General features: G+C 45.4%; 1 protein-coding gene across 1 annotated transcript; it reads right to left on the reverse strand.

Moving 5' to 3' along the window:
- Positions 1–1,961: 1,961 nt before the first annotated feature.
- LOC134018687 (probable phospholipid-transporting ATPase IIA) lies at positions 1,962–25,707 on the reverse strand. The gene is made up of 28 exons (XM_062458823.1): positions 25,557–25,707; positions 23,826–23,970; positions 22,979–23,092; positions 22,619–22,727; positions 21,394–21,452; positions 20,355–20,406; positions 19,248–19,342; positions 18,844–18,924; positions 18,592–18,667; positions 18,065–18,141; positions 17,706–17,866; positions 17,470–17,612; positions 16,538–16,650; positions 15,570–15,779; positions 12,896–13,057; positions 12,291–12,383; positions 12,096–12,179; positions 10,933–11,103; positions 10,655–10,753; positions 9,447–9,536; positions 8,987–9,131; positions 8,109–8,173; positions 7,401–7,556; positions 6,795–6,859; positions 6,305–6,413; positions 6,101–6,158; positions 4,896–5,099; positions 1,962–4,004 (listed from the first exon to the last, which is right to left on the reverse strand). The coding sequence occupies exons 1-28, from the start codon at positions 25,622–25,624 to the stop codon at positions 3,868–3,870; spliced, it is 3,141 nt and encodes a 1,046-aa protein (XP_062314807.1). The 5' UTR covers positions 25,625–25,707; the 3' UTR covers positions 1,962–3,867.
- Between the last annotated feature and the right edge of the window lie 857 nt (positions 25,708–26,564).

Below are 26,564 nucleotides of genomic sequence, written 5' to 3' on the forward strand. Positions count from 1 at the left end.
TAATTGTCATGAATACACCTTGAGAACTCTATAATCCATTTATATTAAGCCAGAGGGCTGGCTGGTACACCCTCACCCACACACACTTAATGCATGCAACTGGACGGTGAGTGTATGAGAGGTGTATAGGCTGTTCAGTGTCAGGGACTCCCTCCTCTGGTGGAAGTGGGCTCAGCACTGCTGGACAGGAAGTGTGTCATTGGGCCTTGCTCTCAGAGCGTCTCTGGACATACAGTTAGGTCCATAAATATTTGGACATTGACACAATTTTCATCATTTTGGCTCTGTATACCACCACAATGGATTTGAAATGAAACAATCAAGATGTGCTTTAAGTGCAGACTTTCAGCTTTAATTTCAGGGTATTTACATCCAAATCAGGTGAACGGTGTAGGAATTACAACACATTTTATATGTGGCCCCCCCCTTTTTAAGGGACCAAAAATAATTGGACAAACTAACATAATCATAAATCTAATTGTCACTTTTAATACTTGGTTGCAAATCCTTTGCAGTCAATGACAGCCTGAAGTCTGGAACCCATAGACATCACCAGACGCTGGGTTTTGTCCCTGGTGATGCTCTGCCAGGCCTCTACTGCAACTGTCTTCAGTTCCTGCTTGTTCTTGGGGCATTTTCCCTTCAGTTTTGTCTTTAGCAAGTGAAATGCATGCTCAATTGGATTTAGGTCAGGTGATTGACTTGGCCATTGCAGAACATTCCACTTCTTTGCCTTTGGCTGCTTTCGCAGTATGCTTCGGGTCATTGTCCATCTGCACTGTGAAGCGTCGTCCTATGAGTTCTGAAGCATTTGGCTGAATCTGAGCAGATAATATTGCCAGAAACACTTCAGAATTCATCCTACTGCTTTTGTCAGCAGTCACATCATCGATAAATACAAGGGAACCAGTTCCATTGGCAGCCATACATGCACACGCCATAACACTACCTCCACCATGCTTCACTGATGAGGTGGTATGCTTTGGATCATGAGCAGTTCCTTCCCTTCTCCATACTCTTCTCTTCCCATCATTCTGGTACAAGTTGATCTTGGTCTCATCTGTCCATAGGATGTTGTTCCAGAACTGTACAGGTTCTTTTAGATGTTTTTTGGCGAACTCTAATCTGGTCTTCCTGTTTTTGAGACTCACCAATGGTTTACATCTTGTGGTGAACCCTCTGTATTTACTCTGGTGAAGTCTTCTCTTAATTTTTGACTTTGACACAGATACGCCTACCTCCTGGAGAGTGTTCTTGATCTGGCCAACTGTTGTGAAGGGGTTTTTCTTCACCAGGGAAAGAATTCTTCTGCCATCCAACACAGTTGTTTTCCGTGGTCTTCCGGGTCTTTTGGTGTTGCTGAGCTCACCAGTGCGTTCTTTCTTTTTAAGAATGTACCAAACAGTTGATTTGGCCACACCTAATGTTTTTGCTATCTCTCTGATAGGTTTGTTTTGATTTTTCAGCCTAACGATGGCTTGCTTCACTGATGGTGACAGCTCTTTGGACTTCATATTGAGAGTTGACAGCAACAGATTCCAAACACAAATACCATACTTGAAATGAACTCTCTTTTATCTGCTCCTTGTCAATGAAATAACGAACTCCCATGAGGGAATAACATACACCTGGCCATGGAACAGCTGAGCAGCCAATTGTCCAATTACTTTTGGTCCCTTAAAAAGGGGGGGGGGGCCACATATAAAATGTATTGTAATTCCTACACCGTTCACCTGATTTGGATGTAAATACCCTGAAATTAAAGCTGAAAGTCTGCACTTAAAGCACATCTTGATTGTTTCATTTCAAATCCATTGTGGTGGTATACAGAGCCAAAATGATGAAAATTGTGTCAATGTCCAAATATTTATGGACCTAACTGTATACATCAAGTGAGCGCGTACAGACATGGATATCTGAGGAAGTCTGTAGACCAACAATAAGGATAGACCAACTACGAATGAAAACATGAGATTTTATTATCACCACCAATGTTCAAATCGACACAGTACAACCTTTCTGTTGTGCTAATATGAGTGCAATTATACAAACATAACAATACATGGCAAACATTAATAAATAAAAACTGGTTATTCACAATTATGCATGTTACAATATTTAAAAAGCTATTTAATTACGGTATTCCCTGTATGATTACAGTGTAATCAAAACAAACAGTCCACAACAAAAAAGTTGTTAATACAAACAAAACTGTGCAAAAAGCATAAAGGGTTTGAATTGTTGAATGAATCTTAAACAAAAAGTCAGCAGGTAAAACAGTTAATAAATATGGATGGCACCCTGTAGGACACAAATGATTAGATAAAAAAAATAGTTTTTATCATGGAGATTTTGATAATGGTCCACATAAGCAAAAAATAAAGAAAACAGGAATTCAACACACTGTAATTATTTACACTATTCCCATCATTGAACCATTTATTTATCGAATGAATAAGGAGTGAGGGAGCTGACATTTGTTTTTTAATGTGCTGTAATACTTGCCAAAGACACGTTTAGTTTCGCTGTCCGTTTGGCTGAGGTGTGTGTGTGTGATTTGTTCTTTGTTCGTCCACAGACATGACTGTTAGGGTTGGTGAGAGCAGTATGAACTCGAGGGCTTGCGTCTGAGGGACAGTGGGTCCAGTCGGACAGTGGTCAAAGTATTTTCAGTTATGGCTTCAGGTCGCTACTACAGTGAGTCATGCAATGCTAGAGTGTGGCAAGTCAGATGGAGCCACATGAGAGGGAGCACAGTCCCTGGCAAACACTTGTTGAGTTGGGAGACCCAGTGGAAGGGATCAGCTACAAATAGCAAATACCCGTTAGAGGGTGAATATTGACCATGCTCTTCAGACACAGACAACTGATCATCATTACACAAAAGACAAGTCTGGTTTGAACGTCAGAGGCATTGGGTCATGCTAAATAAACAACCACAATCCCTCCTTCGGACTGGGTAGTAGTGGCTGAGTGACTCACAAACAAACAAGCACCAAATTACACTTCCACACAGACTTGCGTTTAAGCAGTGCCTGATCAGTACTGACGTCCTCATGTCAAACATTAACCTTCCATCACAACTGTCACGAAAAGAAAGTGTAAATTGAGAGGGTATCTCCAAGACCAGAAGCTTCACACATGAGACATTATACATTTTACTGTGTCTGTGTTCTGAACCATATTAAACTATTAGTTTCTTAATCCACTGTATTTTGTCATGTATTTTAGTTTTTCCAATGTAAGCAATTTTGTGTTTCATTCAGGATAGAATATTTTCAAATAAACAAATACAATTGCTACCAGTATTTGAATCATGTCTGAATGCCATCCAAGTTGTCTAGTCACATTTCATTACCCTTAAAAAAAGAAGAAAGAAATTCACTAAATTTTTCTTAATAATTGGGGAGCCTGGGTTAGTCCATTATGGCACCTATTTAAATTTCTCTGATGTAGATCACACATTTTTATGTTGGTAACTAAAACAGACCTCCTGTTTCCCAAACAATGATAAGTCAAATTCAACAACCAACAGCCAACATTACAAGTCTCAACAAGTAGTCATTAGACTTTTGTTAAACCCGATAAATTAAATACATATCTACCTCACACCACAACATTCTTTCTTTTCAAATCATGTAAAAAAACATTTTTACCCCGATCATTCCAGTTATGTACCTTTGCAAATAAATTAAAAAGGGAAGAGACCATTTCAGTCCTCAGGTCAAAGTGCAGGCTCTGTTAGTGGAGGGGGGTGGGGACGGACGGACGAGGGAGCAGGAGTTGCCTGGGCTCAGAAGCAAGGCTGGGGGGCATGGCGGCGGTGGAGGCCTCCTCTCTTGTCACTGTGTGAGGACAGCTGCTGGTCTAGGAGGTGAGCTTGGAGTAGTTGGGTGGAGAGAAGCGCCTCCTTAGGTACTTGAGGATGTAGAGGGGCAGACAGCTCACCAGGGTGATGACCGTCACTTTCCACAGGAACGACACCGTGGTGATGAAGTACACATCTGGAACACAGAGGACAGAGGCCATAGAAATACACATTCTGGATAGGAACATACAAGCATCATAGAACAGCCAATATCGGTCCATTCTGGCTTACTGACTGATTTTGAAATGGAACATGAAGTTCTCCAAAAAGGGCACTTGAGACCACATGGAGGCCACAACACTGAGGGCCCCAGACTGAAGTCATTCACACCCCACATAAACGCTCAAAATAGGGACAACTCTGTGTGACTGATGCCCATGTCCCACTCTTTAAAATGTGGCTGGAATTGTAGACATGGCCCTTCTTTGGATGTCATTGATAGACACAAAAAACTCCAGGCTATAGTTACATGAGTATCTGTCCGACTTCAGCATAAATGTATCTCCCTCTAGTAGGTTTTACACAGTATGTTTTCAACAGGGTCAAGTTGTGCATAGTCTTTTTTTTTCTCTTCACAACAGCCAGGGAGACCTTGGTGGTGTTTGGTTGGTAGCCAGAACAGGAAACTAACATCAAACTTTGGCATTTCCTCTTTTATACTCTGGTATGCCAGTGGCTACGGAACCTCTGGACATTTGTCACTTAAGTCACCTTTTGCCTTCCTCATGGCAGCACATGGAAGGGCTAACTAGACACCAGAGGCACTGTATGAATGGATGGTGCCTTGTCATCACTGAACACTGACGTACAACTTCAAGGTGAGAGAAAGCCCAATACAGTCAATCTGTCAACGCGTACAATAAAATGAATAAGTGGATGCAATATTTGGGACATTCATATCAAAAACATACCGACGCTTGAATTTCCGGCTGTAAAAGTGCCACCAAATGTCTGTGGGCGCATGTGTATTTGTGTGTGTGTGTGTGTGTGTGTATCTGTGCATGCATGTGTGTGTGTGATTACCCACCGATGAACTCGTGCAGGAAGACAAGCGAGGCGATGTAGGAGGCCAGGCTGAGGAGCTCGGCCACGATCATCAGCCAGTGCCAGGTCTGGATGGTCAGGGCCACCATGAGCAGCTCTGTCAGGATGAGCGAGGTGAACGAGATGGCCACGATGTGGACAAACTCCGACTCAAACAGCAACAGGGCCCCGTACATGATGATGCTGCCTGAGGGACACATCAACAGCACACTATCCACAACCAGTCGCGCACATACAGTCTACGGTGAAACCTGCCTAAGAGCTGGATTGGTAACACCTAAAGAGATGACCTTGAGGCCAGTAACATGTTGCCGCTGTGACTGGAACACAATGAAGACTGTCAGCATGATGGAAGCTGTGGAGCGTATGTAGTTGTCTTTAGGATAACGTAAGAGGATCCGTGGCCACCAGGGTTTCCCCTCACAGGAAGAGGACTTTTTTTTTTTTCGACGTTCCCATAATTTCACTGTTTTCCATCACCTCTTGCAGATTGTTATTGTGACCCTTAAAAGCAGGACTAAAAACACTTCCTGGTATTGACACTGTCATTGATACCAACAGATCCTAAACTGAAGGTACTACAAAAAAAAAAAAAAAAAGAAATACAAAAATTGATTGTACCCGAATGTCTTGCCGTCAATGGAGTACAGGAAAGTAAAGAAAACTAGAATAATTGAGGGTCGATACTAAACAAGATGTGGTTGGCTCTAGAAAACAGAAACCAGAATCCTCTAGAAACAAGACCAGTCTTCAAACCAAGTCTTGTTTTGACAGAGGGCTTTGGAGGGGGTTGTAGACAAACAGTTAAGGGGTGTAACTAGCTTTTGGATGCCTTTGGCAACGCCTCTGAAACACAAATGGCCTGTGTTGGAAAAGCACCTGGGGTTATTCAACATTCACAACCACCAGAGACATAAATAACCTCCAACAGCAAGAAAAATAAGAAAGTGTGTGGGCTGATGGGGCAGGGCAGTTTCTACGATCTTTTTTAGGGCAGCTTAAGGGATTCAATGTTTTTTCCCCTCTACAAATAGAACAGCACACAAATCTCTCAGAGTGGATCATGTATAACAACACATACAGTATTGTTATGTATAGTACTAACTGTATAGGCCTACAGTAGTTTCTCAGTCAGCCTAGGCCTGGAGAGGAAGCTAACAGTAACCATATCCTGGTCTACTAGTTTACCTTGGTAGATACTTATTAGGACCCATATCAGAAACGTCTTCAAGGAGAGTGGTCGACCCTAAAGGTATAAACAAGAACATCAATCAATATTCATTTATATGACATTGGATCGAACTGCACATTCGAATGTTGGCGAGGCTTCAGCTGTAATTACGTTCTGCCATTGGTGCAATACAGTGTGTACGTCCATATGGACCATGTTACCTTCAGGAGATCCTTGTATAACTCTGGGTACAGCATAGCAACCTCCGACTTGACATCTTTATCAAGCACCAGGGAGAACACAGGGAACATGGTGTAGATGGTGGAGTATCTGGAGGGGAGACATTTCCTTTTTAGTCTGCTCAAAGTAGCCATCGTTTTTATTCTGGATAATTGGGCAGATAAGACATCCAGGATGTCGTATTCAAAATGTATTCCATTGAGGGGTTTGAAGCTACGCGTATCAACCTCTCCATGAAAGCACTGCAGAGGGCATTGGCATGACTCATGGGGTTGAGATCATTTCAGTTTTATGACATTCAGTGCAACAATACTTCAACACATAGAAATGTCAATGAGAAATGGGTCAAATGGGTCAAATGCCACAGAGATAAGTGTGCTATGAGAGAGAGTATGAGAGAAAGAGAGAGAGAAAGAGAGCGATGGGGACAGAGAGAGAAAGACATAGAAAGGAAAATGCAGAGAGGCATACCCAATAATGAGGAATCCTTGATAGAGGGGGACCGAGGCAAAATAGAAGACCGATGAGAAGACAACCTGAGGGAGAAAAACAGTCATCATTCAACATTCATCTTTTGGGTGATCTTTTCTCATGTGGGTGGTTTGAAGTGCAAAGACGAAATAAATCACATTATTTTAACCAAGAAATGTGTTAACGGTCCAGTTGCACACCACTACTTATTACAAAAATCGGATGACAAAACAGAAGTATACTTTAACATGGCACTGCCACATAGTTCAGCAGACCCCAAAAGTGTGACACAGACAGAGAGATCCAGTCGGATGCAGGCATGAGGCTGAACCAGCCAGGCTCCTCACCAAACCGAGACCAGCTGTGGTTGTGGGCAATGATGAAGGCAGACGTGTGGTGGAGGGCCTCCGTAACTACTGGAGCCTGATGAGTCACAGGCTTACCCACCAGAGCTGGGCCCCCCCCAAGAGCGCCCCTTAGTCTGACGCACCAGTCACCACCCACCCCCAACCCCCAACCCCCTGGGGAGCCCTGGCTCCTCCCCTCCTACCAGGACCGTCCCAGGTCAGCCCTGGTCCCCGGCTGGCCGCCCCCCAGCCCTCCTACCTGCATGGTACTGATGCACAGGCTCCGGTGGATGACAAACTGGCTGAGGGCCGCAGACCTCTTGTAGCTGTTCCTCCCATGGACCATGAGCAGCCTGCCTAAGTGCTTGAACTGAGTCACTGAAAAGTCGGCAGCCAACGACGCCTGCTTCCCTTCCTGTCACAAATATGGAAAAGGGGAAAAAGAGCGTTTAGGCCCTTGGCAACCAGAACAACATTCTTACGCAGGATAAGGGAACGCTCGAAAAGGTTTTCAATGTTTTCTGCGTACAGCCAGGTCAGCAGAGAGAGTCGCACTGGGACCTGAGCGACAGGACTTCCCCCGCTCCTGCCAAGCTGAAATGGCCATGTATCTAGAGCTACTCTCTGGGAAGGTTGTGCTCCATCTTGGCCGGGCGGATCAGTTCCAGCCCCAGGCTGTCAGGGAGATAAGCCATCTGCACAGTGCAGCTGTCGACATGGCAGCTGCAGGCCGTCGGCGCTGGAACACCAGTGTCACCGACGCATCCTCTCCGGGGGATGACACACGTTCACACGGGCGACTTCTGGGGAGGAATCATCTGCGTGCCTGAGCGAGCCGCCCTGGTCTGCAGCGTCCAGGGTGTGGAGCGCCTGACACTGGAGCCGGCGCTGCAGGAAACACAGGGACGGGGACGGGGGGGACGGGGGGAGGGGGACGGCAGGGGAGACGGAGGGGACAGACTCTTACTTTGCCCTCCACTCCCACGCCACAGTCCGCTTCCTGGATCATGCTGACATCGTTTCCTCCGTCCCCTAAGAGACAACAACAGCAGGGGGAAGTGTCACTAATACATCTGTGACTCACCATAGAGACACTGGGATGGGTGTGTGTGTGTGTGTGTGTGTGAGCGTGTGCCCGCGTCTTCATCGCGAGCTACACAAAACAACTTTCACATAATAACAGCGTTATTGGCACACAATATACTCTATAAAGATGAACATCGCTACAGTATGGCAAACTGAAATCATAGTTTGTTAATAATCATCCACTGTGTGAACGGTGCACTGGGGGCTCAGGGCACTGGGGGCTCAGGGCACTGGGGGCTCAGGGCACTGGGGGCTCAGGGCACTGGGGGTTCAGGGCACTGGGGGCTCAGGGCACTGGGGGCTCAGGGCACTGGGGGCTCAGGGCACTGGGGGTTCAGGGCACTGGGGGCTCAGGGCACTGGGGGCTCAGGGCACTGGGGGCTCAGGGCACTGGGGGTTCAGGGCACTGGGGGCTCAGGGCACTGGGGGCTCAGGGCACTGGGGGCTCAGGGCACTGGGGGTTCAGGGCACTGGGGGCTCAGGGCACTGGGGGCTCAGGGCACTGGGGGCTCAGGGCACTGGGGGTTCAGGGCACTGGGGGCTCAGGGCACTGGGGGCTCAGGGCACTGGGGGTTCAGGGCACTGGGGGCTCAGGGCACTGGGGGCTCAGGGCACTGGGGGTTCAGGGCACTGGGGGTTCAGGGCACTGGGGGCTCAGGGCACTGGGGGCTCAGGGCACTGGGGGTCCAGGGCACTGGGGGTCCAGGGCACTGGGGGTCCAGGGCACTGGGGGCTCAGGACACTGGGGGTTCAGCTCACCGACGGCACAGGTGAGTTTTCCCGTGCGCTCCTGCAGCAGGCGGACGATCTGAGCCTTCTGCGTGGGAGCACAGCGGCAGCACACCACAGCAGGACACTGACACGCCAGCTCCATGAACTCGTACTCATAGAACTTCAGACACACCTGCAAGACGACAGCGGAACGTTGGGAGGGAAACCACCGACTACGCACCGCTTCACCTCCTGCTTTATTATTATGGCAAGAGATGAAAATAGAGGGATGGGAAGGAGGGAGACCGAGAGACAGAACAACAGAGATAGAAATAGAGAGAGAAAGGCAGAGAGAGAGAGAGAGAGAGAGAGAGAGAGAGAGAGAGAGAGAGAGAAGAGAGAGAGAGAGAGAGAGAGAGAGAGAGAGAGAGAGAGAGAGAGAGAGAGAGAGAGAGAGAGAGAGAGAGAGAGAGAGAGAGAGAGAGAGAGAGAGAGAGAGAGCACATACCTCTAGAGAGTCTCCTGATATCACCAATGCACAGTCGTGTTTCCTTCTGAAGGCGTTGAGCTCAAGGTGGGCCTCTCCTCGTGTTGTCACCTACAGGCAACACACAGCCAGCCAGAAGAAACACACAATCACGCACACACACACACAGGCACATTGTCAGCCTAACCCTCAGAGCCACTATCAGTCTAACCAGATACATAGTGAACCCACAGCAATAACTAAAAGGGATTCTCACTTCAACTGCCATCCACACTGTAGATCACAATCAGGACGAGACAATAACTGATCAACTGCCAGATCCAAATCGAGAGACCATTAAGCCACAGCTATCAACTGCTCAACATTTGATTTCAATCTACAGAACAACTTGGGATTTGTATTGTTCTCTGTAGTCATCTCAGCAAATTGTGAAGGCTGGCTATGGTCGACATGAACAAACACACTGTCGTCCTGCAAACTGTGTATAATACAAATCTGAACTCAAAGTTCAGCATCATTGACCTGGAAGACATCAATCTGCCAACAAGTGTTCTGCTCTGGTATGGACGTCAATCCAGATGTGGTTTGTGTCCACCAGGAAGCCTACCCAGAGGCCAACACTGCAGGGCCACTCTCCGTGGCCCATAGCCTCTAGAGGTCTGTTTTCATGCGGTGCCAACCATTGTTATCCTCCTCTTGTAACGAGTGTTGTACGCAAGTTGTACCCTTCCTATGGCCGCCTCTACCGCACTGGAGCGATGCCAGAGGGGAGGCCGAGGGACTATCAAAGCGATTGTGCAGTTAAGAGAAGTGAACCTGCGAAACAAATTAGGAAGTGAGTCGTCGTTGTGTTCCCAGAGGGAGTTGTTCAGCTGCTCTCTCCGCTGTCTCAGAGATCCTGCTCGGCTCCCTTCAGCTCTGTTTGACAGGGAGCTGGAAGCTGGCGCTGGAGGGATGTGATTTATTGAACTCTGGTTCCTGACTAAGAGGCAGGGTTAATAGAGGCAGAGGCAGGGGAAAGGCTGATAAGAGTCAGGAGCTGTATTTAGGAAGGGCTGTATAGAGGCAGGGCTGTATAGAGGCAGGGCTGTGGGAGTTTAGAACTAATGGTTAAGGCCACTTGGAAGTAGGAATCAAGTAGGAGGACAAACTATGGAACAGGAATATCCCGTGTCCTGAGCACAACTACACATCCATTCAACATGGCGGAGCTGAGAGGATGTTCTCACAGGTCTGAAGATGTGGATGTCCTGGTTGCGTGTCACCAGGTGGGCGTTCTTGGCAGTGCATGTGGCCGTCTCCATCTTGTCTCCGGTCAGCATCCACACCTAAACTCAACAGTAGAGAACACTATTAAGAGATCAAATGTATATTGCTGGTTAATAACATCATCAACCACAAGGGTCCTAACCTTGCACTATGCATGCATCTAAGCTGGTGGTTAACGCTCTATGCCGGACGCGTCCATGTATCTATGCTGGATGTCTGGACAGTGCAGGAGCCTGACCTTGATGCCAGCGTTGCGGAGGATCTCCAGGGTGGGCCTGACGTCGGCCTGCAGCTGATCCTCCACCCCGGTCAGACACAGCAGCTCCATCTCCATCTCCAGACTCTCAATCACCGTGGCTACCTTCAGGGAGCGGTCGTGGACACTCAGCTTGGCCTGGACGTACCGGGCCTGGGGGGGGAGCAGAGGGCAGCCATTACCACTGGCAGCAGTAGATAAAGATACAACTACCACTGACACAGAGATAGGCTGTCTGCAAGAATACAGGCAGAGCAGCAAGTACAGGAACTGAGTCTAGCAGACACTGCAGCCTATTTCTGCACCATATCCGAATGGGTTTTATCATGTGTCCTGTCAATCAATAATAAGTCAGACTCAACAAAGTGATCAAATGTGACATGTCAGGGATAGCCAGTGGCCCCAACAGCCATAAGCACCAAGTGAACGCCCGTCTCCAGCCCAGACTGTAACTTGAGTGAGATAAAGAGAAAACAATCTGCATGACTCACGCAGGAACACAAACTCTGTGACTCACTGAGTGACTCACCGCCGCCCACCAGATCGCACAATCCTAGGCACTGGGCCTGGAGCTACAAGGGAGACGCTGCCCTGAGAAAGAGTGTGTGTCTGTGTGTGTGGAGAGAATCCAAGCAACAACAGTTTGACATTTCAGAACAATGAAAGAGTATCTGTAGAAACCATTTGGCTAAGGAATCTAATAGTGTTGGCAGGTAGGAATGAAGAAAGACAATTTAGGAACGTAAAAAACATGGAAAGTGTTTAAGAAGGGCATTCCCAAGGGAGTGGGACAAATGACACCGATTCGATATACAGATCGTCGATCCGAACTCCTCAATCCGATCATGTTTTGAGTAAAAGTGCCGGTCCAAATGAAGGCCCCCTCCCACCAGCCTGTGGCCTCAGGTCTGCAGCAGAAGACGGCTCCAGCTGTGGTCCGTCCCCTGCCTCACTACTGGGATTACCCACCAACACCAGCTGCTGAGCCTGCTGAGTTAGATATCCATTCATTCTCTATAGATTCTATAATCCATCCACACAATAAATCTCGTTTTCCTGTTGGCTTTGGTTGGCTGAGTCTCTAGTGCAGAGCGTCAGGCCTGGGTGGCTCCAGGAGATGACCTGGCCACAGAGAAGCTGCTCACCTCAAAGTCCTGGTACTGCTCCTCGGTCAGGGACTTCTTGGAGACCACCAGGACCCTCAGGCCTTCCCTGGCCATGTTTCCACACTGAGACGGAGAACCACAAAGCAGAGGACTTGCATCACCACGTTCCTGTTCCAACAACAAACTCAAAGAACAAAGAACAGAAATCCTAACGGTGGCAGAAGCAGACCATACCTCTTCCTCCAGCCAATCGTTGTACTGCACGATGCCTGCCATCACCACGTCAGCACCTTTCATGTAAAACGTGATCTCTCCAGTGGACTCATCCTAGACACCAAGACACCCACCATGATCACACTGATGCGACAAGCGTTACAAAGTTACGATCTTGTCCAGATAAAACCTGGGAAACCTCACCTGGGAACAATTGAGCATGCGATGCATTACCGACTGTCTATTGCCAAAAAAGGGAAACTTGTTTTGGTCCAAAGTGTTTGAAAATATTATCTTGAGGAAGTTTTAAGCTCAGGCTTCCTGGAGCGCAGGTCTGGCCAAGCCAACAACAATAGTTAGTCATCTGACTTAGTCAGAGTTCATAGCAGGGTGAAATCCTTCTCAGATAAGACTTCCTCTTGATGGATAACTAAAACACTTACCCTTTTCAGCTTGTTTTAAATAACATCTGGCCCCTGCTGCATGTATGCTTGCATGGACCCCACTGATGGTTACTTTGCAGTCAGTATAAATTCCACCTCTTTAACACGACTTGCAACATACCATTCTGTCATGTGTATTATCCATCTATGTTTTTCACCAGGAAACCTTATTTGTGCACTCACTCGAACGATGATGCCCATTCTCTTGCTTTCGTAGGTGAAGGGGAATATCTGCAGGATGGTGAAGTTCAGGATTTGTCCACTAGGAGTCCTCAGCTGCATGGAGGACTGGTCTCTTCCCACCAGTGTCAGTCCAACACTCTCTGTCCACTGCACCAGCGACACCTGGCAGAAGCAAAGACACAGACACGCTGCCGGTTGGTAACAGCTATTCATTTACACTGGGGATGTTAAAGGCTAATATTATAATAGCCTTTGAAATAACCCTGTTGTGACTTAATTAGAGCTTTCCAGCTAAATAACACTGGGGGCACAAATTATATTATTGTTTTGGGGAGAAATTTAGAATGTTCTGTTACAAATATGTAGTATAGTTTCAGTGTCTCCCAAGAAGGTAAGACTGTAGTCAATGAACAGCTGCTTATGAGGAACATATCAATCCTGAGAGGCACCTGAACAAGCACAGTGCTCTTCTTCCACTCTAATCAATGGCTCAAGCAGTTTCTGCACTCTGGAGTATTGATCGGGAAAAACTGAGGCCGATAATAATTGAGAAAAATCAAAAATCAAAATCAAAGCAACACACATTTGTCTTCTCTTTTGAGGGCCATGGGTCTGGATGAAGCACAACAGATGACTTCCATTAATGCTTTTGTAAAGTGTGTGTGTGGATAAGAGCATCTGCTAAATGACTAAATGTGTGTGTGTGTGTGTGTGTGTGTGGGGGGGGGGGAGGGGGGGGGGGGGGGGGGGAGTCTCATGGCTGAATAACTTCCAGTCCGCTGGGTTAAAGTGTGAGTCTAGACCCAGCTCTGTCCCATGTTTTAGTATCAGGCCTCCAGAGGCAGGACGTCCACCCTGGCCCAGACAGGGAGCCCCACCACCCTGGCCCAGACAGGGAGCCCCACCACCCTGGCCCAGACAGGGAGCCCCACCACCCTGGCCCAGACAGGGAGCCCCACCACCCTGGCCCAGACAGGGAGCCCCACCACCCTGGCCCAGACAGGGAGCCCCACTACCCTGGCCCAGACAGGGAGCCCCACCACCCTGGCCCAGACAGGGAGCCCCACCACCCTGGCCCAGATGCTCCCATAACTCAGATCCCAACGTCAAGGCCAACCAGGAGTTTTCCCTTTCGTAGAACAGCAGTGTTTCTATTAGGTATGTGATCTGTGGTCTGTTTACCTGTGCTGCTCTGACGTCAGCAGAGCTCTGACTCTCTGTGTGTCATCCAGTTAGGTAGACAGTGGGAACAGGGTTTTTTCTCAGTCCAAGCATAGTCAGTTTGGAGGTATGCAGTTATTGGACCTACACCACAGTGGTACCATCACCTCCTCCCTAATGTGTGTGTAGGTGTATTGCTTACACATGCAGATGGTGTGACTCAATATATTGGGTGACTGTTCGGAGGAATGATGGGAAAAGCAGAAAAATATTTCTTGGGTCACTATGGAAACATTCCTATTAGTATTTTGGCATTGTTAGAAGGGGGATACACACTCCACAGTTTTACATGCATTACAATAACTAAGGACTATAACATGTTTTATTCTTTTCGACCCTGTTTTTGTTGCAACCAGACACAGTAACCAAGTTGTATTCAATTCAACTGGTGGTTTGGATATGCATATATGAATCTGTCTCTCGAATCAAATTCCATTCAACATACGCCTGTACTGACAACCAGAGAATGGCACTGGACCAGAAACCATGCAGGCAACCGTCACTGCCATTGTGACCACTGATACTAGCAGCCAACACTATATCTATATTTAGACTTCCTGAAAGGCAAAAGAACTGCAAACTGAAATGGAGATCAGATCATATCAAGCTGATACAAAATGCCTATTGTAACAACCCAGAAACACCCAACCAGAACAGGAAACAGCCATTAATTCAAGTAAAGCTTTGGACATTGTTATTTACAAGCATTTCTATAAAACAGGAATTTCAAGAACATAATCCTGGCATACAATGCATGAAATGGGATATACGATGTGGCTAATCACCACAAAGCAACAGCTGTGGACCACAACGAAATATCCACTCCTGAGGAGGGACATTCAAAAGGAGGATAAGTGCAGTGGGCTGGGGAGCGCATTAAGGAAATCCCTATTTACACTGCGGGAAATGGATCATGCTGGATTCCGCAGCCCTCTTCCTGGAGTTCAAAGGATTCCTACTGATCAAGGACATGCGTGTGGAATGGCATCCGTCTCCTCAAGGTCGCCTTCAAAGGTAGCAAGCGGAGCAGTGGGCACCATAAGGGTCCTGGGAGGGAAAAACCTCAAAACCCTCCACCTGTCTGTGAAACCCAAGAAGGCTCCACCTCCGTATCCTGTTCCGCTATTCACAATATTTACAGTATTCCTCCTGGGAATAGGACTGTGGAGGACAGCATTTCTGACAACTATGCCATACCCGTTGTTTATGAACAGGGCAGAGTAGTTTATAGTCCCCCGACGGCATCATCGAATCAGGCGTAAGAAACTTAGCAAGTAATAAACTCGGTATTCATTATCACAGACATTCTATGATGACACTATCAGGAGCTCTACTCTGTGTAACATCTGAACATCTGTGCTGGTACGATACATTCAGCGCCAACAGCAGATCCGGGGTCAGCCTCAAGGGTCTGCCCCGTGGGCGTGACGCTGCCTGGCGGGCGGGGCGGTACCTCGTCCGGGCTGGCCGCCTGGTACACCCTGCAGGTGTCCTCGTAGTGCTGCTCGGCCTCCGCCTGGTCCGTCACGCCGTTGGCCTCGTACACGGGGGTCACGTTGTGCACCAGGGCGATGGCCTTCACAGCCTCGTGCACGCGGCTGCTGATGGTCTTCCTCACCTTGGTGGCGGCCGGAGCCCTGGAGGCCGGGAGGTCGTGGGAGGGCTGGGGGGGAGAAAAGAAAACTGCTCTGAAGTGGACAATGGCAATGGAAAAATCGCCGGTACTGTCTCCTCAAGGTTTTCTTCCAGGGATTCACTCACGGGTCACTGCGGCAAGTAAGAAGAAGGTCACACGTAGAAAAGGGGTTTTTAGGGGAAGACCGGGGGAAAGAACCCAACATAAGTGTGTGTAATACGCAAATGTTGGGATGTTTCGAAAAACCTTCCCAGCTGTCATCTGAAACGTTCTACTTTGACACAGAATTGCCTCTTTTTCCGTATTGTCTGTCTGTTTTTTCTTTCTATTTTACTGGGGTGCACAAAGCCTCTCCAGATTTGCACTCCCTCCCTCACAAGCTAACCCTCAAGTCATTGCACCATCAACAAGGTCAGGGGGGGAGGGGGGGCGATGTAAACATGACCAGATGTGTGCTGAAATATGAACAATTAGCTTTTGCATCCCCGTCTTGCTATTTATAGGGCTGCCGTGTTTCCAGGGGTTAATGGTGGCGTCATTAAAGGAACCCGCTGTGGGCTGGTCTGGGGCATAATCCCACTTCCTGCTCAGCTAACCTCTGGTGTCAAAGGGACAAAGGGTGTCATCTTAGGTCATGAAGCATTTGACCAAACAATAATCACGAGCTGGTGTGTTCCTCCAACATTGCTACCGTGGCTCAGGCCGTTCTGTGCATTTTTCTGGAATGTGTCCTTGCAGTTCTACGTCATTGGGTCCTACAAGGCGATATTTTGCTCGTTTCCTACCTGTGTGTATGCGCTGAAGACATGACTCTGCACCTCATCCATGGAGTCCATCCCATAGGCTACCGTTCCAAGATGGAGGCGTCTGAACACCATTTCATTCTGGGTCAGAGTCCCTGTGTGAAACATTCAAGCACACGTGTTAGGTTTACGGTTGTACGGACACAGTGACTCATGAGATATTTAGACGCAAACGCAATGTGGTGGGAAAATATCACTACATTGTCTGATTGGGTCAATGGATTTATTCCCGCTTAACAACTAGCAGCTCTCTTTGACATTGTTTCCATGCCCTCTGTGTGCTCACACTCACTTTAAAAGCCCTCCACGGCAGTATATCAGGATGGCCTTGGAGGCCCAGCACATACATTAGGCTGGCCTTTAACCCTTACACCCTGTTGCCCTTATCACGGTTCTGTATGGGAAAATGGCCAATCATTTTATTGGGCATGAGAGTCGTAAATCTCAGACCTAGGGGCCTGTTCCAGAGGACATGCTCTCTGACGGGTTGAGGCTGTGATGGTGTGCAGAGATGAGGGAGCCTTGAAGGACTTTTTGATTTAAAGATCTAATAATTGGCATGTCTTGGAGAGTAGCACACAACCAAAGCCCTGGGGACAGGCTCTGCTGCGCTCGACAGGCTCTGCTGTGCTCGGGAGGCACATGCTGGACACACAATCTTTATGAATTTACACCAGTAACATCTCTCCAGCTCCAGTACTTCCGCAGTAGTTCACCACTACCACAATGCACACAAAAAACAACATTTGACCTCCCTTTGGAAGAACAGACCAGGCTGAGACCGTAAATGGACTTGTGTGACGACTCTCCTCACCCAGAACTCCCCTCAACGCCATGTCCTCTCTGTAGTATCAGCGTGTGACTGCAGTAACTTATCTGGGCGGGTTTCACGTCCGCGGAGGGGTCAGGCTCACCTGTCTTGTCAGTCAGCAGGTAGGAGATGCGTCCGAGCTGCTCTGGGATGGTGCTGGCTCTCACCACCGTGCCAGGGATCTTAGAGTCCTTCCTGATCATCCAGCTGAACACCATCTTCCCCATGTCCAGGTTCACACACAAACTGGACAACCCGTTTCAAACACCAGTTAGCATGGACGGGCGTGAGACAAAAACGATTAGAAGCTAGCGGTTTAGGGGAGGGCTCGTGTCCAACCTGATGGGAACGATGTTGGAGAAGAGCAGCAGGAAGCGGAAGATCTGGAGGTACCAGCGTCCGGCAAAGTGCTGCAGGGCCACCATGACCAGAGACACCACCACCAGGGCCACAAACAGGATCTTGGTCAAACAGTTCACTTCCAGGTCGATCAAACCCACCTACAGGAGAGGGAGGGAAGACCCATTAGATAACCTGCAGCAATATAATCAAGAGACATAGATTACAAGAATTCCAAACATAGCCACGGTGTCCTTACTGAGTAATTATGCAAACATAAATATTATTTCATACGCTAAATTCAACTGTCACATTCATATGTTTATAAATTGCGCTTGGTGTTCAGAGCTCTGGTTTACCTTGTGTCGTGGGTTGGAAGTGTTCATCACACTTCGCAGTTCCTTGCCAGTGTAAACCACCAGGCCCACAACAGTGCCTGTGGGACAAAGCACAGGTCACCTCAGTGTCTGACCACCAACCACGACACACAGAACAAGACAGTAGGAGTTTAAAATACAAAACACGAGAGGCAGTACGGTAAGTGTACCCAATTTAATTGGATTGACAACCATATGTTAGGTGAACTTCTAGAGGATTGTTTTCTTCATACTCAACTGCCTCCAAGTGCTTTACAAATGGGCCCAAGGATGTGTGTGTGTGTGTGTGTACACGCATCAGTGTTTTTGTTTGTGTGTGTGGGCGTTTTCGACGCCACATCATGAGCACCCAGCTGTGTAGGATGTGGCGCTTCATCGCAGCTCTATGGGCTGAGAGAGGAGATAAGATGAGAGGGAGGGTCCTGGCTACTTCCTGCTTATTAGCTGTGCTTCAGCGGAGGAGCAAGCGAGTGCCAGAGGACTACTGGGGCAGGGGGCTAGTTATTCACCAGAGGCGATGACAGTGCTGGCCCACAGGGTGTTCTCAATACTGAGGCTCTCATTGACCGGCGGGTCTCCATCCTCCTGCAGGAGATCCACACAATGAGATCCACACAGGGAGGGACTGCACTTTCAACACAGTTGCTAATGATCATATTCGTAAAACGGATTATTAATCTTGCGAAATAGCAAGTTCTCGAGAGAATTGTACATACGTTTTTGGAAGCAAACTGTCCCGATAAGTCAATGATAAACCTCACCCTTGTAAAAGTGCCAATAAAGTTGTGGATGTCAATGTTTGGTTCCTCTGCATACACATAGGACCTGATCTGGAGCAGGTCCTGGAGAGATTGTACAACACAGGTTAGGAACAGCAAAGAAACGGAAAATACTAAGAGTTGGATTTTGAAAATTAAAGCAAGTCTAAATACTTCCATGATTTAAAATTAAATCTGTCACAAAACAGAGAGGATGCTATAATGCGCTGTTTACCATTAGTGTTTACTGTGACTTCAAACACAGTACACATGACCTAAAAGCCATGGATTCCATACATTACATATGCCCCACAGTAGGGACAAATGGCATTACTCCATGTTCTCTATGTTGTCATTGTGTGTTCCGGAAGGAGCGTGTGAGGGCCAGCAGCCATCTGGTGACTCACAGCAGCGGTGGGCAGTCTCTGGGTACATGCCACTGGGAGGCGCAGTTTCCAGTCTGTCTCTCCGTCCAGCTGGTCTGTACGCAGGAAACACGAGCCTGGGAGAAGAAGAGGGAGAAGACATGTGCTCATTTGGGAATGTACATTAGCCTCTAGGGGGAGTCACTGGACTAGCCTTTCCATTTGTTCCTAGTACAAATATTCAACTGCAAATTCTACTGAACAGTATTATATTGACACCCCTACTGTTTAATTAAGAAGTTGTTCCAACAGGACTGCAATCCAAACATTAACATTGGTGTTCAACATTGTGTAAAACTGAATGGAGATCCACTGAGACCCCTCCACCTGTCTGTCTGTCTGTCTGTCTGTCTGTCTGTAGCTCACCACACTGGGCCCAGCTTCATTACTGACCTAATGGCCTCCACATGGAAGAGAGATAACCAAGCACCCTTTCCAGTAATACAATGCTGTTCTTTTTCCATCCCCCACAGGAAATCTCAGGCCAACAAGCATCTTGGACTTACTACTCCATACTGTGAGAGCGACTGGAGGACAGGACAGTGTAGTTCCACGAATGTAAAGTTGCTCAACTGTAGACAGGATGTACTCTGGGCTCTCTTGAGCAGTCTAGATGCATATGACAGAGCTTGTTGCTTTGCATTGTTATTGTGTCATCATTTAGATGGAACTTGCTAGATGCCAGATTTGTTTATTCAGATGCAGTCCCATCTCTGAGCCTTGGTCGGTACTTTGATCTTTGCATTTTATATATTCTTTCTGTTTAGTTTTGCATGTCTTGATTTTCCTTAACATTACCTTGTGATTTGAAAGACAAAAGTAACCAGTGCATATCTGAAGGTTAAAACAAACACTTTGGGCTGCTTCTTAACCCCGCCCATCATCAATATGACACAAAATGACACAGTCCATGATAGAGCAGTCTGTGCCCTTCAGAGCACACTTTGAACTATGGCCCTACTACTGGACCTAATTACAATTTAGACATTGTTTGACTTCCTGTCCTTGGCTCTGGGCTAATCCCACCACCTCTTTGCTTTTGAAACAGGCGGCTGTTGTAGAGATGGGGATGAAGGAGCAGATGTTTACCATTTCTCTCAGAAGTCCTTAAAAAGATCATGTCAGCAGGAACGCGTTGGTTCTGCAAAGGGAAAGACACAAAGAAATTAACAGGACTTCAAAAATGCATCCTGCCCCCTCCTGCTAGCCTGGACTGTTAAAGTCAGAGCCTGGTTTAATGTGCCACATTACCTGTATTCAGCTAGTCACAATAATAAGCCCTCCAGCAAATCATTCTGGCCTGACTTTAAGTGGGACTCTGACCGAGCCTTACACTCTGTTTGACCCAGCCTCTGCACAAGAAGCCACTCTTAGTTTGTACAAGATGAATTTTCAATGCTATTCATCTTGACATAATTCAAAACACTGAGCAGGGTTTGTATTATTTTAAGTGATCGATAGCCAAAAAAAGATTTACTGTGGCTCGTCACAAATTTAGAATTCAAGTGTTTCTTTTCAGTCATTCATTTTATTTTCATGATTAAAACATTTTTTTAAATCTGAATGAAATACAATAATTGAAATTAAAACCAGTTAAATATGTGTAGTCTCATGTCTGACCTATCCTTCAGATAGATTGATTTGAGCAACTCAGATTAACCCAATTGAAGTGCCTAGTTGGTAACCCAGGACAACACTCAGTTCTCATATTTCCTCTACTCAGATAATCAACCCTTTCTACACGTAGAAAACAGATCCCAAGAGGCAATTGCAATGTAGGGTGAAGTCTGCTTGAATTACCTCAACAACATTAGCAATCAAACACAATTAACACAAAGATATTTAAATTAAATACCCAAAAATATAGAGCATTTCATATAATTTGGGGTTTCAGACCAATTAAGTGAATTTAAAGTTTGTCAGTTATGTATGGAGTTTGACAGACTGAAGCTAAGCATTGATCACAAGATTACAAAATCTTTACTAACTCCTTTCACCTCAGTCCCCAGTCTGGCACGAAAGATTAACAAGCCACTCATTATTCTTTGTCATATAAATGGAAACTTGACAATGGTGTTAAGATTATTCACAGATGTAGATGTAGGCAGTTTCCCAGACTGACACTAACCTTCTCCACGATTATAAGATCACCCACTTGAATACCACTGCTTTTCACCTTTACTGTGCCTAGAAAAGAGAAACCAGGCCAAAATCAATATTCAGTATGCTTTTTGATCAAATGAAATATCAAAACGTGGTTATCTGGAAATAATCTGTCTGTAACAGATTTATTGTTACATTCATATAGTAAAACTTAGTCTCTTGAGTTAGACACAAATCTGAAGCAACCATGAAAACTTTCCCTTGGTTTGACAGGATTTATGGTAGGGTGACATGCTGGTACCATAAACGTCATTCAAAGACACTGTTAAAAAAACCTCCCCTTATACTCGCTGGTTATTCAAAACACATACTATTATATTCACTATTGATCTCCAAGTATCTCCTCCCCAGCAGCAAATGATGAGGAGTTCTCTGTGTGCATCTACTTAGTTTGGGAGTAATCTTCCATGCCTTTCTGAAAGAATGTTGGGGGAGTTGAGCCTTTTCTCTCATTCCTTTTGGAATGAACAGGCAAAATTGTTTGGAGGGGGTCAGTGACCCCTGACCTTAGAAACGACCCCTGTTTTTTGCATATGTAAGACATTAAAGCACATTAATATTGCCTTGTATTACGTTCACAGGACTTCCAGTTGTTCTGTTCTCGAATAAAAAAAGACTAGGGATCTTCATTATATACAGGGATATATTGCCTTCATAGTTCTTCAATTAAGAATACATTGGTCGCCTATGTTAGCCTAAAATCATGAATCCTGCATAAAGACATACGTGTAGATATTTAAAAGATGGGAGACAACATAAAAGTAAAGATGGAGTGTAAAAATATATGTTTTACCATTACAAACTATTATCAACAATATCAGAATTACAAACAATACACAGAACCCGGATTTGGTCTCTTTAAATCTTCCTATTTAGACAGCCTTGCTCAGGGCTTCATTCATTGTTTTTATGGGTAAAACAAACTGCCAAATCAAAGAGGTAAAGTGATGGAAACCACGAGAGGTCTCAAGGGCTTTATTGGTGGTAGCACTTTACACCGAGATTTCTAATGCACACTTTTGTATTGCTGTTTTGAATTAACCAGCACACCATAACCAATGCCCTATCAACTTTAAAAGGAAAAATGTATCAAATAAAGACAGTTCAAATGCACTGGCCATGGATGTTGGGTCAGTAAGTATAGTAAAAGTAAAATAAATAGTGAAGCTTCTGCAAGAATCTGTACTCACCTCTTGTTGAGAGCTTGCTGTATATCTGAGAGTTCACTTCTTTGTCTCGAATAAAACATCTTATCTCCTCAACTGCTTCTCTCATGATGGTAACGATTAATACAAACCCCTAGAAGAAGGAAAAATAGGTATAAACCCGTAATAGTATGCTTTTAGTATTAACAATCAAGAAAAGTATTTTAATTTAGCAGTCATTCATTATAGGATAAGCATAACAGCATACAAACTATTGTACATTACAGCATAGGAAGTATATTTTATCCCCCAACCCATTTATATATACATACACACATAATTAATATAATATATAGCACTTTTTTTATTATTATTTGAATTCACATGAATTCCAATGCTGCTTACCAAGGGCACCCAGTAGGTATAGAGTGCACCTAGTCTTAACTCATTAATAAACTGAGAGCAGGCCAGGAGCAGGAAATAAAGGTTGAAGAAGTACTTGAATTGATTAAACAGCACCTGGCAACACAAAACAAACATGATTTGACAGAAGATTAGAGTGAACGTTGAGAATGTCGTCAAACAGGAAACAGTATCTTATAGTTTACGTTTGTATAAAACTGTGCCTCAAAGGATACACAATTTATGATAGATAATTTAATTTCAGGGGGTGTACAGTAATATTTTCCGAAATGTCATTAGTAACTACTAGGTTTACAAAGACATGAGCCGTTCCTGCGCCCCTGCTAGAAGTTTCATTATCACCAATGTGCAAGCTTACACAAAAAGGGAACGCATGCACACTCTCATCACTACTGTATGCCATTTCCCCAACTATTTACAAGTCAACAACACAAACATGTTAACTTGAGAGAGAGTGAAAAGAATTTGCACAAACTTTTGGTTTCGACTTTGGCTTTTCCCTCAGCTAGCTAAATAACACCACAGTTAAGATCCCCCTGCACATAAATAATCAATAAATAAACATAAGAAAATGAGCTTTGGATATTCAGATGGTAAAAAGACAAACAATTTATACAGAAGCCAGAAAAAAACTGTCAAACAAAGGACAAACTCAGACACTAGGCTAAGGAAGGTGACTATAGGAAAATGACAAAAGGCGTCAGGTTGACTGACTATATCTTCCAACAAGAACGTTAAGTTAAAGCCACTGTCCAGCAGGCACAGCCACACCCCTGCATCCAGGCTGTTGAGAATATGCAAAAGAGAAGGGGATGACCCCAAACCTCACCCCAGGCAGGAAGGTGAAGAAGTTGTACTTCTGGTTGTTGATGACGTTTCGTGGATACCTTTGCTCACGCTTCTCGGGATGGCCCAGCCACACAGTACGGGGACTAAAGTCCCCCATGCCACAACATCTCGACCACGGGCAGCACCTGAAACATAGGAACGGAGAGAGGACGTGAGGGTTCCACACACAAAACACGTCCTTTGTTGACACTGGATAAAAATCGTAAATGTGTCAGTATATTAGGTCTAAGGGAGAGAGATGGGAATTATTATGCCTTTTGTAGTTAAATATTAACTTCATCTGCAACCGAATAGCTTCCTCCTCCCTTCTCAAACAAAGTAATTCCATTTATTCTAAGACAATAGCTAGTTGGTTTGATCTGGTCAAGACCGGTTGTCATATTGCATGAATCAGATTCACGACATTGATGTATATATTGTTTTAACTTAATGTTACACTTACAATCATAAACTACATCCCCACCATTCCTGTTGCAAGGTCTGGAATGTCTACATTATCAAGTAACCATTCCTGTGCCACAATGGTAAAGATAACTTTCTCCCCCACACTACTGGATCATAATCCATTATTTTAGAGACTGAAATGCCATATACCTCCTGAGAAAGACAACTTGTTTTAAACAGCAGATATACGCATTTCCGATGTGTATGATATTGTTTACCATGACCTAACATTTTGGATGCCCCGTATCACAAACCTCTAGCAAGTAATGTGTAGCAATGTGTGCTTAAATGTGAAATGTCTTGCTAGAGCTCAGATGAATGCAAAGAGATAGGGCTCGTAATCAATTTAGCCTGGTAAAGACCAAACTAAACAGAAGTAGTAATAATGCATGGACGTCTAATTTGTCCATATTCCATTAACAGGTCATTCCCGTGTGCTCATCTGCGGCCTAGCCTACACATGCTCCATCTTAAAATCCAGATAGGACTGTTGGAACAAGGACGACAAAATACAGGAGTTGTCTGAATGAATGTTCTCTATTTGTTCTTGTACACGATGGGCCTACATCCATCTCTTTATAAATGACACGAAACCAAATGCATTTGACGTGAGGGCAGGACTATGACAGCTAACCAGAAGCTGGCATGAGTGCGGTACTGCTGTGTTCTTGCCTGTATGTTTGTGCATTTCGTGCACCATAAGAGCATCTGACGTGCATTAGTAGCCATAAAATTTAAAACAAGGTAGCTAGCTTAGCTATAGCTAGCTAGCAATGTTATGATATCTAGGAGTCTGTTTACGACAACGCCGATGTGTAATTTACTCTGGAATCTGAGGCCTGCCGTGCCTTATACTTCGGCACAATGAACACAGACCAGCTACTATTGAATTAGAGACACGATTATGTGGCAATGGCTTTTATTCGTGCAATTTTCTAGCGCCATAGTCTATACTAAACAAATATTAGCCAGAACTGCACCCTGGTGATGTCATTGCTAACGATGTAGGCTAGTCTAGGTTTTATTCTGAAAGACGGAAAACTATTACGAAAATAACTCTAAACATACATTTTTTGTGACAAACCAAGGTAACCAAAAGGTGCTAAATTATCTGTCTTGTTCTAACATTAAAGAGACAAATCTATGTCGGCAACAGCCTCGTGCATTAATGGTCATCAAAATCATTATAAGACAACAAGCGAAATTACACTCGCTTGCCAGTGAAACCCATAATTATTTAAATGTACTACATTAATAGCGCCCTTACCCATTCCTGTTTTTATTGTCGTGTCTTTTTTTATGTCTCACTGGTTGTAGGGGAATATTATCCGTCATTCCTGCAACCCCTCAGTAGACGCTTGGCGGAATCCACCTTGCTGTGTCTGCGTTCTGGGCAGGGCTGATCTGTCAGAGCCTGGTCTGGACTAGCTTGAGCCTGGCTTCATTCCAGTGTCTCATCATTGCTGTTGCTTGCTGCCATGTCACTTACAACACACAAATGATACAACACATTGTATCAAAATGTGAACCCAGTTGATAAATATATTTGCAGGTTTTTATTTTATTCGATTACACATTTCACCACTCAACAAGGTCAGACGTCTTAGTTTTGTAATTGATAATGGGCAAACACCAGCAATTTTCTTACGAGTTATTTCATTTTGGAACAATCGTAAGACCGTGACATTTCAGTGATTTGACAGGTGTTTACTGTTTTGTTGAAATGCAAGTTAAACTAAATTGACATTTGTATGATTGTCAAAGGCATCAAAATATAAAAGTCAGGTGAGTGGTTAGGGAATCGGGCTAGTAATCAGAAGGTCGCCGGTTCGATTCCTGGCCGTGCCAAATGACGTTGTGTCCTTGGGCAAGGCACTTCACCCTACTTGCCTCGGGGGGATGTCCCTGTACTTACTGTAAGTCGCTCTGGATAAGAGCGTCTGCTAAATGACTAAATGTAAATGTAAAATATGGTGTCCTGAAGAATGCAAATAAGTTATCCTTCCAATCATGTTATTGCAGGGATTTGTGGAGAGACAATCAAGAGACAAGACAACATATTGACTCATGGTCAGTGAGAATGCAAATCAATTTGGTTGAAAATGCAAATTTATGAGGGAGTAAACAGACATTTGGATTATCCATCTTGAGAAACAAGATCTGGATAAGAGCGTCTGCTAAATGACTAAATGTAAGACATCAGGAAACTCCTGTAAAGTCATCTGAAGGGTACCAGATGGAAATCAGGGATGTGCTCTATACAAATTTGAGTGAA

This window comes from Osmerus eperlanus, chromosome 4, assembly GCF_963692335.1.
Source record: "Osmerus eperlanus chromosome 4, fOsmEpe2.1, whole genome shotgun sequence".
In the NCBI taxonomy this organism is placed as follows: domain Eukaryota; kingdom Metazoa; phylum Chordata; class Actinopteri; order Osmeriformes; family Osmeridae; genus Osmerus; species Osmerus eperlanus.

What these genes read in the sequence shown, in the direction of transcription:
- LOC134018687 (XM_062458823.1), bottom strand. Translation starts at nt 25,624, where the DNA reads ATGACGGATAATATTCCCCTACAACCAGTGAGACATAAAAAAAGACAC. An exon ending in AGGCGGCCAGCCCGGACGAG is followed by an intron (nt 13,058 to 15,569) that starts GTACCGCCCCGC and finishes TGCTTCTGCCAG; the next exon opens with GTGTCGCTGGTGCAGTGGAC. An exon ending in TATCAGGAGACTCTCTAGAG is followed by an intron (nt 9,132 to 9,446) that starts GTATGTGCTCTC and finishes GTCGTCTTGCAG; the next exon opens with GTGTGTCTGAAGTTCTATGA.